Source organism: Cavia porcellus, unplaced genomic scaffold (assembly GCF_034190915.1).
Source record: "Cavia porcellus strain 051 isolate PalLab524CR breed Dunkin Hartley unplaced genomic scaffold, mCavPor4.1 scaffold_17, whole genome shotgun sequence".
Classification (NCBI taxonomy): Eukaryota; Metazoa; Chordata; class Mammalia; order Rodentia; family Caviidae; genus Cavia; species Cavia porcellus.
Window position 1 is genome coordinate 73,148,214 of NW_026947500.1, and position 13,238 is coordinate 73,161,451.

At 56.5% G+C, this 13,238-nt stretch overlaps 2 protein-coding genes across 4 annotated transcripts in view; both read right to left on the bottom strand.

Moving 5' to 3' along the window:
* Positions 1 to 2,635: 2,635 nt before the first annotated feature.
* S1pr4 (sphingosine-1-phosphate receptor 4) lies at positions 2,636 to 5,520 on the bottom strand. Its single transcript, XM_063228871.1, has 2 exons — positions 5,401 to 5,520; positions 2,636 to 5,059 (listed from the first exon to the last, which is right to left on the bottom strand). The coding sequence occupies exon 2, from the start codon at positions 4,999 to 5,001 to the stop codon at positions 3,850 to 3,852; it is 1,152 nt and encodes a 383-aa protein (XP_063084941.1). The 5' UTR covers positions 5,002 to 5,059; positions 5,401 to 5,520; the 3' UTR covers positions 2,636 to 3,849.
* Positions 5,521 to 8,591: 3,071 nt separating this feature from the next.
* The window catches only part of Gna15 (G protein subunit alpha 15), a 16,704-nt gene continuing 12,057 nt past the window's right edge, over positions 8,592 to 13,238 (bottom strand). For 2 of the 3 annotated variants that reach the window (XM_063228869.1, XM_063228870.1), the window contains one exon: positions 8,592 to 11,616. In XM_063228869.1, the coding sequence (XP_063084939.1) occupies positions 11,390 to 11,616 (227 nt within the window). In that variant the 3' untranslated portion in view covers positions 8,592 to 11,389. The remainder of the gene's footprint in view (positions 11,617 to 13,238) is intronic. The other variant, XR_010040420.1, reaches the window with a different exon arrangement.

The following is a 13,238-nucleotide window of genomic DNA, read 5'->3' on the forward strand; positions in this document are numbered from 1 at the left end:
AGTAGAACTCGATTTAACTGTCACTGGCGTGGAATGGGAGTGGGGAGCTATGACCTTGCAACCCGGAAGGAAGTAAGGACTAAGAGAAAGAGGAAGCGCTCGTCTGGCGCTCTCGGTCTTCTGGGAAGTGTAGTCCTATCTAAAAGGAGCACAAAGGATCACGGGAACTGCAGTCTTTACATAATCTCTTAGAAAAAAATTAAAATTCCAAAGAGTATAGATGTTAAACTGTTTGCAGACTCAGATCTTAACCTGATTTGTGTATTAAAATGTATCCACAGACACCTGGAAACAACTCTTAGCACGCCATTGGTGGGCCATATACAATTTTAGGGTGAATGAACGGAAAAAGACTTTTTAAAAAATCATGATACCCATTGCTAAAGGGATGATGCGATGGATTATGGGATTTGTAGTCTGGATCCGCGAGCAGGTGCAGGGGCTGGTGGCGTGTATATACTGTACTTATCTTCATTTGTATTGAGGGCGTATAGACATTGAAGAATCACTTGCTGTTTATGAGCAATTCAGATCTGCTTTTTAATTGACCCGTAGCGGTATTTCCTTAATCTGACACCCATGAGAGGTTTGAGCAGTTTATGGAACATCATAACTCATTCCGCCCTTGAGCTGAAGGGAAGACGGAGGTCAAGGGAACAGAAGTGAACGGCCAGGCCCACGACCAATCGGCCGCCTTCGGTCCCCTGTGAGAAGCAGCGTCCGTGATCTGTAAACGCACGCCAGGCCCTCCCATCCCCGGCTTGGGTGTCCAGCGGGCTCCATCGCTCTGGGTTGTTTCTTCTCCTGTCACACAGGACGGTAAATGATTGCCCACCGGTCACAATGGCTGGAGGTGGAGCTCGGTGAGCGAGTGCTTACCAAGTGCGTTCCAAGATCCAGCACTGGAAAAACGTTGTCAATAAGAAAATCAACACCAGAGCCGGACGGGTGGTGCACGCCTGTCATGGCAGCATTCAGGAGGCCGAGGCAGGAGGATCGCTGCAAGTCCAAGACCAGCCTGGGCTACACAGTGAGCTGGGGACGGGCCTGAACTGCACAGTGAGACCCTGTCTCAGACCCAAAGAGAGAGAGACAGACAGACAGAGAGAGACCCCAAAACTCAGTGTAAACCCACATAAGGCTCAGCCATGAAAGGATGGCGGACAGTTCCTAGTGAAAAGCCTGCTCTTCCTGGATCCCTCACAAACCGAGTGCGACCCTTTTTTTCTTCCTCCCCCAGCTCTGTTTTGGGATACACGCTGAGGACAGTCTGTATCTTGTTATTTTGAGACAGGATCTGACCGTCATTCAATTGCCCGGGTTGGGCTCACACTTGAGACCCTCCCGCCTCAGCTCTCCAGGTGCCGGGATGGCAGGCGTGCAGCACCGCGTCTGGCTCGCAGCGTGGATTTTAAGAAACGTAGCGACCCGGTCCGTGCTGTTTATGGCTGTCAGCCTGTACCCAGAATACAGCCAGGGAGTCAGTGGGAAGAAGGAGGGAGGTAAGGAACCAAAGACCCAGCCACTCCTAGCTGCGACCTGCTCTGGTCCCAAGTCCACACAGGTGACAGAAGAAGGGGGGGGAGCTGACCTTGGCGCGTGCGCTCTCCGGAGAACCTCTTCTCCGCCCCCCTCCCCCTGCCCGCCCCACCTTGTCCCAAGCCAGAGGTGTGAATGCACGCGAGCTGCAGGGGCTGGGGTGCGGCTCAGCGGGGAGCGCTGGTCTGGTGACCCCAGCCCTGACTGAGCTCCTCCCCCAGGCCCCCAAGGCAGAGTGCCGCGCCCAGAAAGGGGCCTGGCCCTGGCCCCAGGGACGACTCAGTGCCTGTGGCTGCTGCCACCTCCGCACCCTCCCGAGCTTTGGTTTTTTGTTTTGTTTTATTGTGGTCTGTAAAATGGGGCGATGCGGCAGGGCCTGGTCCCAGCCTGCATCCCAGATCCTGTGATCCCAGCAGAATGCTAAGTTCGAGCCCAGTCTGGACAACGTGGCGCGTTAGCGAGATCCTGTCTTGAAATAAAACAAATCAAAACGGCTGGGGAAGAACCTCAGCGCAAAGGCCCTGGGTCCAGTGAATGGATGAAAAATAAATAGTTCATCTCAGGCACCTCACGGGGTGGGACCTGGGAACAGCTCACAAGAGCACAGACAGGCCAGGGAGCTGCAGGCTGCCCCAGTTCCTGTCACCCTGAATCCTGCCTGCTGCAGTCCCAGAAAAACACCCAGGACAGGAATAGGAAGACAGAAGAAATGCATCAGAGCTGGGGGTTCTTGTGCACCCTGTCACCCCAGCACTCTGGGAGGCTGAGGCAGGAGGATCCTGAGTTCCAGGCCCAGCCTGGGCAACTCAGCAACTCATGGAGGCCCTTTCTCAAAAAAAAAACACAAACCGAAAACCCCGGGGAAGTAACTCAGTATGAAGCCCTGAGTTCGATCCCTAGAGGACAGGGGCTTGGCAAGGTCCCTGGGGAGTGACAGTCTCCCTCCTGGCCTCAGGAGGAGCCAGCCCTGCCCGCACCTTGACCTTGGACTTCTGGCCTCCAGAGCAGGTGAATGTGTGTCTCCTGTGGCCACCCGACCTGTCCCAAAGGAACTTTATTTAAGCAGCCCTAAAGTACAGCGCGCTGAGAAGCTGAATTTCAAATGTCATTCATTTTAATGATCTGAGGCAGTGGTGTGCTTGTGGCTGTGGGTGTGGACAGTGCGGGTCGCCATCACCACTCCCCGACAGCCACACGCAGAGAAATAACGACTCAGAGTGGCACCGTAGCACCCTTAGGCAGCAGGCGGGTGACCCCGACTCCTGACTCCTCACCCCCAGCGCCTGCAGAGCAGGGGACAGGGAAGTCCTCAGGGCTAGGCTGTGTCAGCCCTAATTGGCAGCCGGCACCTGCTCTCACCCTGGGCCATCTCGGGCCTGTGGTGGTGTTGATTCGTGTTAGTTCCGTTCTTCATTTATACATCTCACTGGGCCGATGTTTAAAGTACCAGGCAGGGCGTGAACAGAGTGACCACCCATCCCCTCCTGAGCTCAAAGGGGATGACACTCTGTAGCCACGGTGGGCCCCGCCACGAGCCCATTTCACAGATGCAGAAAGTGGGGGCAGTGAGCCTGGAAGGAGAACGCTGGGCATCATCTCACTGGGACAGGAAGCGTTTTGGGCCTCTGCTTCTCTGCTGGGCCCCCCGAGGGAACCCCAGAAGATGCAAAGAAAGGCCAGAGCTGTGGGAGGAGGCCAGGTATGGTGGCATAACCCCTGTCATCCCAGCAATCAGGAGGCTGAGGCAGGAGGATCCCCTTGAGTTCAAGGCCAGCCTGAACTGCACAGTGAGACAGTCTCAAAAAATTGAAAGGAAGGAGAGGGGGCCTCACACGATGGAGTGGGGATGGGGGGCCTGGCTTCCCCAGAGGAAATGAGGACAGACAGACAGACAGGTGCCAGAGGCTGTCACAGTGCGCTGGTGCACACACATGTACATGCACAGACGCGCACATGCGAGCAGATGTAAGGGCTCCGCATGCAGCACCCCACTCCCAGCCAGCTCCCCAGCACCCATGAGGAACGGCCGCTGCCGGCCCTGCCCGCCGGCTGTGAGCACCAGCACCGGATGACTGCGTGGCCCGAGGAGCCTGCGGTGTCCTTGACTTGAGTGTCCCCAGGGTCCAAACCCCGCAGCCCGGCCCTCGCCACCGGGGTGTCCCGCAGAGGCTCGGGGCGACGGTGGGCCTCCCCCTGAATCCACAGGAGCCGGCGCCCTAGTCCCAGTTTCCTGTCCCCGGCGCTGCTGGGGTCAGTGTCCACGTCCACGTCCAGGTCCCGCCTCGTCCGTCCGCCGTCCTCCCCGAGGCCTCAGGTGCTCTTGACGCTGGACACGCTGGCCAGGGGCTCCCGCATCCTGAAGCTGAGCGAGCGGGAGCCCCGGAAGCTGTCCCCGGGCCTCAGCGAGCTGTCGGTGGCCGAGGCCGAGGCCGAGGGGGGCTCGGTGGCCGCGCGCAGGCAGTCCCCGGGCCCGCGCAGCCCCAGCCGCAGGCAGCCGGCGCACAGCAGGCCCAGCACGGCGCGGCGCAGCTCGCGGCTGCGGCAGGTGTAGATGAGCGGGTTGACGGCCGAGTTGGCCACGGCCAGCGCCAGCGTCCAGCTCCGGCCGCGGACGTGCGCCTGCAGCCCGGCGCCCAGCGCGTCGGCCAGCAGCAGCGCCAGCAGCGGCCCCCAGCACACGGCGAAGGCCGCCAGGATCAGCACGACCGTGCGCAGCAGCCGCCGCGCCTTGGGGCGCCGGGGGGCGCCGCCGGCCCGGGCCAGCCTGACGATGGCCGCGTAGAGGCCCAGCACGGCGGCCAGCGCGCAGGCGAACAGCGCCAGGCAGAAGCCCACGTAGCTGCGGCTGTAGAGCGGCAGCAGCCGCGAGCAGCGCTCGAAGGCGCACACGCAGTTCCAGCCGAGCGCCGGCAGCAGCCCCAGCAGCGCGGCCAGCAGCCAGCAGGCGCCCGCCAGCCCCAACACGCGGGAGCGCCGCGCCGCGCGCGCCTCGGCCGCCCGCCAGGGCCGCGCCATGGTGGCCAGGCGCTCGGCCGCCGTGAGCAGCAGGCTGAGCGCCGAGGCGGCCAGCGCGGCCAGCAGCAGCCCCTCGCGCAGGAACCAGTGCGCGGGCGCCAGCCGCGGCGTGCGGGGCCCCGACAGCAGCACGTTGGCCAGGTAGGCGCCGCCCGTGAGCAGGTCGCTGAGCGCCACGTTGGCCAGGCACACGTGCACCCAGCGGCGGGCGCGCAGCCGCGTGGCCAGGGCCGCCAGCACCAGCAGGTTGCCCAGCACCACCAGGCCGCCCACCGCCGCCAGCGGCCCGCGCAGCGCGTCCTCGGGGCCGGCGCGCCCCGCAGCCCGGCCCGAGTGGTTGTAGTGCAGGACGATGAGGCGGCTGTGCCCGCTGGCCGCCAGCTGCGAGCAGGTCTCCTCGGGGGCCGCAGGCCGCGGAGGAGGAGGAGGCCACCCGCTGGCGTTCATGACCTCCCGGCGGCCGACTGAGGCCGGCAGGCAGGGCGGAGCCGCCTGCCTTGGTTTCCTGTTGTTTGAAATTTCCTGTTATGTTCAGGGTACCCCCTGGGGTGAGGGTGAGGGCAGGGAGGGGCACCCCAACGGCTGCCGGCTGCGGGCAGGGGCCCCGGGGCAACGGCTGGGGACAGGCATCCTCCTCCGTGACACAGGGACACCGACGCCCTCGGGAGGGGCACAGGAGGGGCCCCAGAACCACAGGGCCCGGGACAGGTGCTGCCACCTGTATGCACCACACCTCCCCAGAGGGACACCAGGCCCCCACCCCGAAACTCCCCTTCCCGACCCCCCGCCTTCCCCCCAGCAGCTCCCAGCTTGCACGTATACAGCAGGCGCTTAATCAGTGCTTACCCTTGCCCAGCACTGAGCACCCTGGGCCAGGCACACTGCAGGGCTGGGCTGGACTTGCCCAGTCTGTTTGTTCACAGACGGGAAACTTGAGGTTCATAGAGGCAATCCCCCCAAGCCCGACACCCCTTGGGGTTGGTAGCTGGCTGCATCACCGGCCACCTCCAGCTCCCGATAGGAGCAGAGCTGGGGCTGGCCCTCCCCCACACCCCCAGTGATACAGGTCAGGGTGTCACAACCTCAGACTCTGGGGGCGGGGAGGAGGATGAGGCTCCACTGTCACCAACGGGTGGTGAGGACAGGGCCTGCTGCTGGCCCACCCTGTGCTTCGGGCCCTGCTGCTGCTGGCCCACCCTGTGTCTCGGGCCCTGCCTCTCCCCAGCATGGTTTGGGGTGCAGCCCTGAGCCGTGGGAGGAAGCATAGGGCCCAGGACTCCCGGTCACATCCAGCCCCTCAGCCAAGTCCCCAGCTGTCCCCAGGGCCACCAGCCGTCCCAAGCCCTAAGGTGTGCATCCCGCAAGGTGCCCGCGTGCCCACAGGGAGGCAGTGTCCCCGGAAGGGCAGGGAGACAGGCTGAGCCAGCTGCACCCCCACCCGTGGTGGGCCAATGGCCAAGAAGCCACGCAAGGCTGGCAGGGGAGAAGCCAGCGCTGGTCACTGAAGGTGACAAAGCCTCAGCTCTGAGTCCCCATCCCAGCCTGGGCCTGGAGCATTCCCCTAGCACACTCAGGGACCCGGGCTCTGTCACCAGGCAATGGAGATTGAAGGCAAGCTGAGGTCTGCACGCAGCAGAGCGGCTGTGCCATGGCCCACAATGGAGTACTATACAGCGGCATAAAAGCACCAGGAAATTCTCCATGAGGAAAGCACACTCAGTGACTCGCTCGGTGAGTTCTCCTGCCTCAGCCTCCTGAGTGCTGAGAAGAACAGGTCCTTGCCACTAATGCCTGGCACCCAATACATGCTGTAGCAAGCCCAGTGTGGATGCCACTCTGTAATCCTGGCACTCCGGGAGGCTGAGGCAGGAGGATGAGCATGAGCTCGGAAGCCTGCCTGGAATACTAGTGTGACTCTGTCACAAAAACAAAGCAAAACTAAACAGAGGAGAGAAATGATCCGGGGGTACTGATGCCAGGAACCGCATGGGGGGAACGGAAGATGAGCCTGGAAAGTCTCTGCATGCCAGAAGTCAGGACATGCTCGGGGGAGATGGGACCCTCCCAGGGACACAGTGGGGTCCCCAGTGACTGGCGAACACTCCCCGGTATCTACAGAAGAGAACTCGTAAGTGTCCACTTGGAAATGTGCACAGAAATGTCCAGAAGGAAGAGTCAAATTACACAGAGTGGAAAAACCGTATCCCCCACTGGTGAATGGATACACACCATGCAATCCATCCATCCGACGGACTATTACTAAGCCAGGAAAAGGAGAGGACAGGCCTCAGGGACACTGCGGTTAGGGAACCACGACAGACACAGAAGGACAGACACCCAGAGCGTCCTCCTCCCAGGAGGGCCCGGCCTGGTCGGATCCACAGTGACAGGCAGGAGGATGGTGGTGCCGGGCTGGGGAGGGATGGAGGCTTGGCTGGGGGAGGTAGGAAGTCCTCGAGGTGGACAGTGCGTCCAGCACACAGATCAGGATACACTTGATGCTTCTGAGCCGGGCACTCTGAGATGGTTAAAATGCACGTTTTGAGCCGGGCATGGTGGCTCATGCCTGCCATCCCAGCACTTGGGAGGCTGAGGCAGGAGGATCGTTGCAAGTTCAAGACCAGCCTGGGCTACACAGTGAGCTCAAGGCCAGCCTGAACTTCACAGTGAGACCCTGTCTCAAAAACTATTTTCCTGGGGCTGGGGATTTAGCTCAGCGGCATAAGCACCTGCCTTCCAAGTGTGCAGTCGTGAGTTCAATCCCTCTTACTGATAAAAATGAAAAAGACCAAAAAAAATTTTAAAAAGAAAAACTATTCTCCTCCTAAAAAAGATGACATCTAACCCTTTTTTATAATTAATAACAATGGTGGAACAGGAAACACAATGTCCACCACACTGGGCATTAGAGAATATTAAGGAATCTGCAGATTTCCCACTGCTGACCACCGCTGTGATTATAAAAGACGCCCTTGTCTTCAGGAGATGCATGGTGTCTTCGGCATACTAAAGAAAAATTCATGAAAAAGTAAAAATAGCCAGCTAGGGGGTGTATGCATGTAATCCCAGTACTGGGAGGCTGAGGCAGGCAGATTGCCACGAGCTGATCAAAATACATGTTGAAGCCTTAAATTTTTTAAACGTATTACAGTAAAAGCCACGTTGCCATGAATCTTCTGGCTCCTTCCCAGAACAATGACAGGGAAATGTTTTGAATCCATTCAAGACATTGAAGCAGCCAGGACAGCACAACTAAAGACATAGAAAGGGGACTCAGAGCTGGTCCACCGTTTGCGGACGAGGCTGTCTCCTGTGGTGCGAGTCTGCGGCCCCTTTGTCAAAGATCAAATAGTTGACTGTGCCTGGGATGGTCACTGTTTCCTTTATTCTGTTCCACTGATCCTCATGTCTGTTTTTTGTGCCAATGCCGTACTGTTTTTATCGTGGTATCTTTGTAATATGATTTTTTGGTACCAATGATCGAACTCACAACCTTGCACTTGCCAGGCAGGCACTTATGCCACTGAGCTAAATCCTCAGATCCAGGGTTCTGATGCTTTGTGCATGTTTACCAGAATTGCTGTTGCTTTTCTGAATCTCTCCGGGTTCTGTGTGAATTTTAGGGTTGTTTTCTCCAGTTCTGGGAGACCGCTGTTTGTACCTTGAGTGGGCTTCCATGAAATCTATCTGTCAATCTGGGAAAATTGGCCATCTGCATGCAGATGGTTGACTCTAGAGCTGTATCTCTCACCATGCACTAAAATAAAATAAAAATGGATCAAAGATTGAAATATTAAAACAGAATCTTCTGGAAGATCAAATAAGTAAAACTTTTTGAGACAGGGTCTCATTGAGCCTTTAATATACTACATAGTGGAGGGTGCCCTCGAACCCTCAGAGATCCTCCTGCCTCAGCCTCCTGAGTGTTGAGATTACAGAAAAAATAAACTCTTCAAGATACAGATGTAACCAAGGACTTTCTGAACAAAACCCCAACTACACAAGAAACAACAATACAACTCAACAAACTAATGGGATCATACTGAATTAATATTTTTATTTTGAATTTCTTTGAGCCAGGGTTTCGCTAGGCAGTTCAGGCTGAACTTGACTTGCTCTATGGCCCAGGCTGGCCTGGAACTCACAGTGATCCTCCCGCCTCAGCCTCCCGAGAGCAGGGATTACAGGCAAGTGTTGTCACACCTGACAGATGATAGCAAATTAAAGTTTCTGCACAGCCAGGAAACAACCATCAAAACGAAGAGATGATGTACAGAAAGGGAAAAACTGCCTGCATTCCTCTGACACAGGACTAGTATATATATAAAGAACTCAAACATTAAGCCCCCTCCAGAAGAAAAGCCCTTATCAAAAATAGGCAACTGAAAGGAACAGATACTTCTAAAAGAAGTAATAAAAAGAACAAATAAATACACGTCCAAAGTGTTCGGCATCGCTGCCCGTCAGACAAAGGCCAATTAAAACAACACTGGATTCCATCTGGCCCCAGAGAGAGTGGCTGCCATCCAGAGATCAAATAACACCAATTGCTAGCGGGGCGTGGGGAAAACGGAGCCCTTCCACATGGTTTGGGGGTGCAGACTTTCACAGGCCCGTGGAAGCTGGTGTGGAGGTCGAAGAATCCTCAAAAGCCTGAAAGCAGAAATCCCATTTGACCCAGCCGTTGATCTTTCTTCCTGAAAAAGCTAAAGACGTCACATTACGGTGACGCGCGGATGCCCACGTTTACAGGAGCGCACGTCGTAATAGCTACACACTGCAAATGGTCTGTGCGCCCACCCATGGGTGAATGGGCAAGGAAAATATGGTGATTACTTCCGTGGAGAACTACTCTGCCGCGAACAAGGATGAGCCGGAGTGATTTGTAGGGAAAAGAATGCACCTTGGGCCATAATGTTAGATGGAAGAAACCAGACACACGAGCTTAGATGCTCGTGTTTTCTCTCACATGAGAATCCCACAGTATAAAGATGCATGGTGCAAATTAGGGAGAAAGGCCTTGTGCAAATAAGAAAGGCACCCAGAGACCAAAGGAGGGGGAGGGGGAGGGGGAGTGGAAGGGTTAAGATGCCTGTCCTGGCCGCTCGCCACGATGAAGGCGATCACTGCGACTTATTTTTGAGACAGGGTCTCACGGCGCAGGGCAGCCTGGTCTTCAACTCGCTTCGGTAGCCCCGGCTTAGGCCCTCTGCGCATGCTCCTGACAGATGCGCACTCGGAGCTTGGGAGAGCGTGCTCGGTCTGCCGCAGGGCCGGGGTCCCCCGCCAGTGTCCCCCTCGCTGCGCCTCATTAGTGTAAGTTACACGCTCGGTTCTCAGCCAGCGCGCCTTTCAGAGCTTCGGAGCACTGGATATCTCTCTCTGCAAGACGTTTTCGATCCAACGTTGGGTGCATTCGATTCTCTGCCGCTGGAGGGGCCGAGCGGGCCGAGGAGCGGCTGTGAGAACCACAGGTGCGGCCAGGTGCTGATAAAACTGTCCACAGAAGGAGCCTCAGCGTGGGCTTGGGCCCGCGGGGCCCCTGGCCGCCTCCCCGCTCTCCATCCCACCAGGGGCTGCATGGAAGCAGTTGTAATCACTTCACAACTCCTGTAGTCTGAGGTCTTTTCAAAATAAAAACACGAGGAAGCTGTAATCCCGGCCCTTGGGAGGCTGAGGCAGGAGAGTCCCCTGGACTTTGAGGCCAGCCTGGGGCACATAGTGAGTTCTAGGCCAGCCTGAACTAGATAGACCGAAAAAACAAAATCAAAACTAATAAATAAATAGAGGAAAATATACTCAAGCTACCTCGACGGGATGTAATAGGATCCTGATAGGACCTCTGTGTCACCATTGAAACCCATAATCCCAGTTGGCCATGACAAAAAAAAATAAGCCCCAAGGGAGAGGTTTTTTGAGGGGAGACACTGAAGATTGAAGCCAGCGTCTTCCTCCTGAGCTGTATCTCCCACGCTGAACGGTATCTTCTATTTTTTGAGGCAGAGTCTCACTGTGTGAGTCAACCTGGCCTTGAACTCTCTATGTGGCCAGGCTGGCCTCCAACTTGTGTTGATCCTCCTGCCTCGGCCTCCCTAGTGCTGGGATCACAGGCGGGCGCCACCACACCCCGCTCAGGTTTTGTTTTTTTCCTCAGGCTGCTGAGACAGGGACAGAACTTTCTCCTTCCCCAGGTTGTTCCCCTGCCCCACAGCTCCGCACCTGCCCAGGTCACTGGACGAGCGAAGGGGGTGCGGGTGGAGAAACCAGACGGCTGGTGACACGGGTCCTAAGAAACCACAGGTCTCCGGAGTGTCGTTTCTTTAATGTCCATCTTGAGGGCGAGGGAATAAATACAGAAAGCTATTGGCACGGTGTATGCCCGGCTTCCAGCCTGGGAGGGAGGGAAACCCCTGATCCGTGCCTCAGTTTCCTTCCCCTGCAAGCCGGGGAAGAACACTGAGGCTTAAGGCTCCAGAAGAGCCAGGATTCTCGGCCCGGAAGAGCTCAGCAAGGAGCTGCTGCCATTGCCCACCAGGGGGCGCCCGAGTCCGCTCCTGAGGGTGGGTTCCTGATCCCAAGGAGGGTGACCCTGGAGGGGGCGCCACACCCCTGCCCGGGGACACACTCGCAGGTGGGGGTCCCTAGGAGACCCAGCCACGCATGTTCACGTCGCAGGTCGCCTGGATGTCGTTGCCTTTTCCTCCCCACCCCCAGCATCCCCAATGGCCATTCGACTCCATTTCCACTTTCCAAGGGGGTAAACTGAGGCAGTGTCCCGTAAGAGCCATTCAGGGATCCACCTGCCCAGCAGGTGTCACCGCCCTGAGCCTGCGGGTCACAGCAGGTTGATCTCGTCCAGGTAGCGGGCCAGCACCGAGTCCCGCACGTCCTTGAAGACCTTGCGGATGTTCTGCGTGTCTGTGGCGCACGTGTAGTGGCTGAAGAGGCGGCGGGAGCGCGGGCCCCGCTTGCTGCCCTCAGGGCCCTCCACGCAGCCCGTGTACATCCCCGTGTACATCTCCAGGATGAATTTCTTGGCGGCTTCCGCATCCCGCTTGGGGCCTTTGGGGAAAAGAAAAGGGGGTCAGGGTCCTCTAGGCTCTGGGGACCCCCGGCCCCATAACCTGGCTGGGAGTCACCAGTACCACAGCCGCCATCTTTACCGCGCCTGGGAACCTTTTAGTTCACAGCTGGTCACATGACACGAGTCACATGACACAGCCTAGCCAATAGGAGCCTCAGAGTCTGATTCATAGGCATCACGTGACCTGAAATGGGCCAATGAGAATCAAGTGTGGGATTTTGAGCAGAATCTAGAAAGCGGTTCACTCTAGTCTAGGTTTGGAGCTGGAGATTCGGGAATGTGGAACTGAGGTTTTTTTCCTTTTTTGAGACGGGGCCACGCTATGCAGTTCAGACTGGCCTTGAGCTCACTTTGTAGCCCAGGCTTGTAATGATCCTCCTGCTTCAGCCTCCAGAGGGGTGGGACTGCAGGCGTGCGTCACCACACCTGGCTCAGGAGTTGAGAGTTTAAACATAGTAAGAATGTTCAGATGGGGAAGCACAAACCAAAGGAGAAGCGGGGAGTCCCCAGGTCACCCTACTAGGGGCCACCCTAGTGGGCACATCAGGGAGAACAATACAAGATGTGACCTGAAAGCACAGTGTTTACATTTTTAAAAATTATTACAAGACAGGTCGCCATTATCGTCCTCAGGACACACATACAGTGCTTAAAACATACTTTCCCCAGTGCTTGTCACTTAGAGACAGCTCTGGAACCCCCTTTCCTGGGTGTCCACTGTGGCTGCCCCAGTGTCCTCAACAGATTTAAAACGTTTCCCTTTCACGGTCCTGTTGATTGTGGGGAGGAGCCAGCAGCTGAAGGACGGAGATCCCGTAAATAAAATTTCGGTGCCTGCTTTTAGGAGGCGCCTTTGTGTTGGATGGCACCCGGCGGTGGAAGCTACGGTACCTTTTACTCTCTCGTAAAGTCACTCAACAAAGAGGACTCCAGGACAGCACCAGAAAGTGGCAAAAACCCAGCATGGTGGAGCATGCCTGTCCTCCCCATATTTGGGATGCCGAGGCAGGAGGATCAAGGCTGAGAGTTTAAGTCCGGCCTGTGCTATTTAGAGGTTCCTTGTCTCAAAAACAAAAAGAAAATAAAGTAATAAGAATGAGCTGAGTGTGGTGGCGCATGCCTGTAACCCTAGCCATAGGGAGGCTGAGGCGGGAGGATCCCTGGAGTTCGAGGCCATCCTGGGCTACTTAGTAAGCTTAAGGCCAGCCTCGACTATATAGTGAGACCCTGTCTCAAAAAAAGTAATCAAGACAATAGGCTGAGGGAGTACAAAACGAGGGGAGGGTTTTGACGAGGATTCCTGGCATTGCGGCTTTTACTATAATAAATACAAAAAATTTAAAATATTCACTAGGTTTTTACATTTGGTACATATATGAGGAAAAATGTGAAGTTAGGGCTTTTGGGGACCTAGACTTGGCTTTGCTCTCATTGGTCAGACTAGCTATTAATCCTTGTAACCTCTGCAAGCCTCAGTTTGCTCATCTATAAAATGGGCATACAACTCTGTCATCCCAGCACTCGCCATTCTACAGACAGGGAAACTGAGGCTCCCAGAGATTAAATTGCTGGGTGGGGGACTCAGGTCCCCTCCTGTTTA

Coding starts and splice junctions, on each gene's coding strand:
- S1pr4 (XM_063228871.1), bottom strand. CDS start 5,001: ATGAACGCCAGCGGGTGGCCTCCTCCTCCTCCGCGGCCTGCGGCCCCC.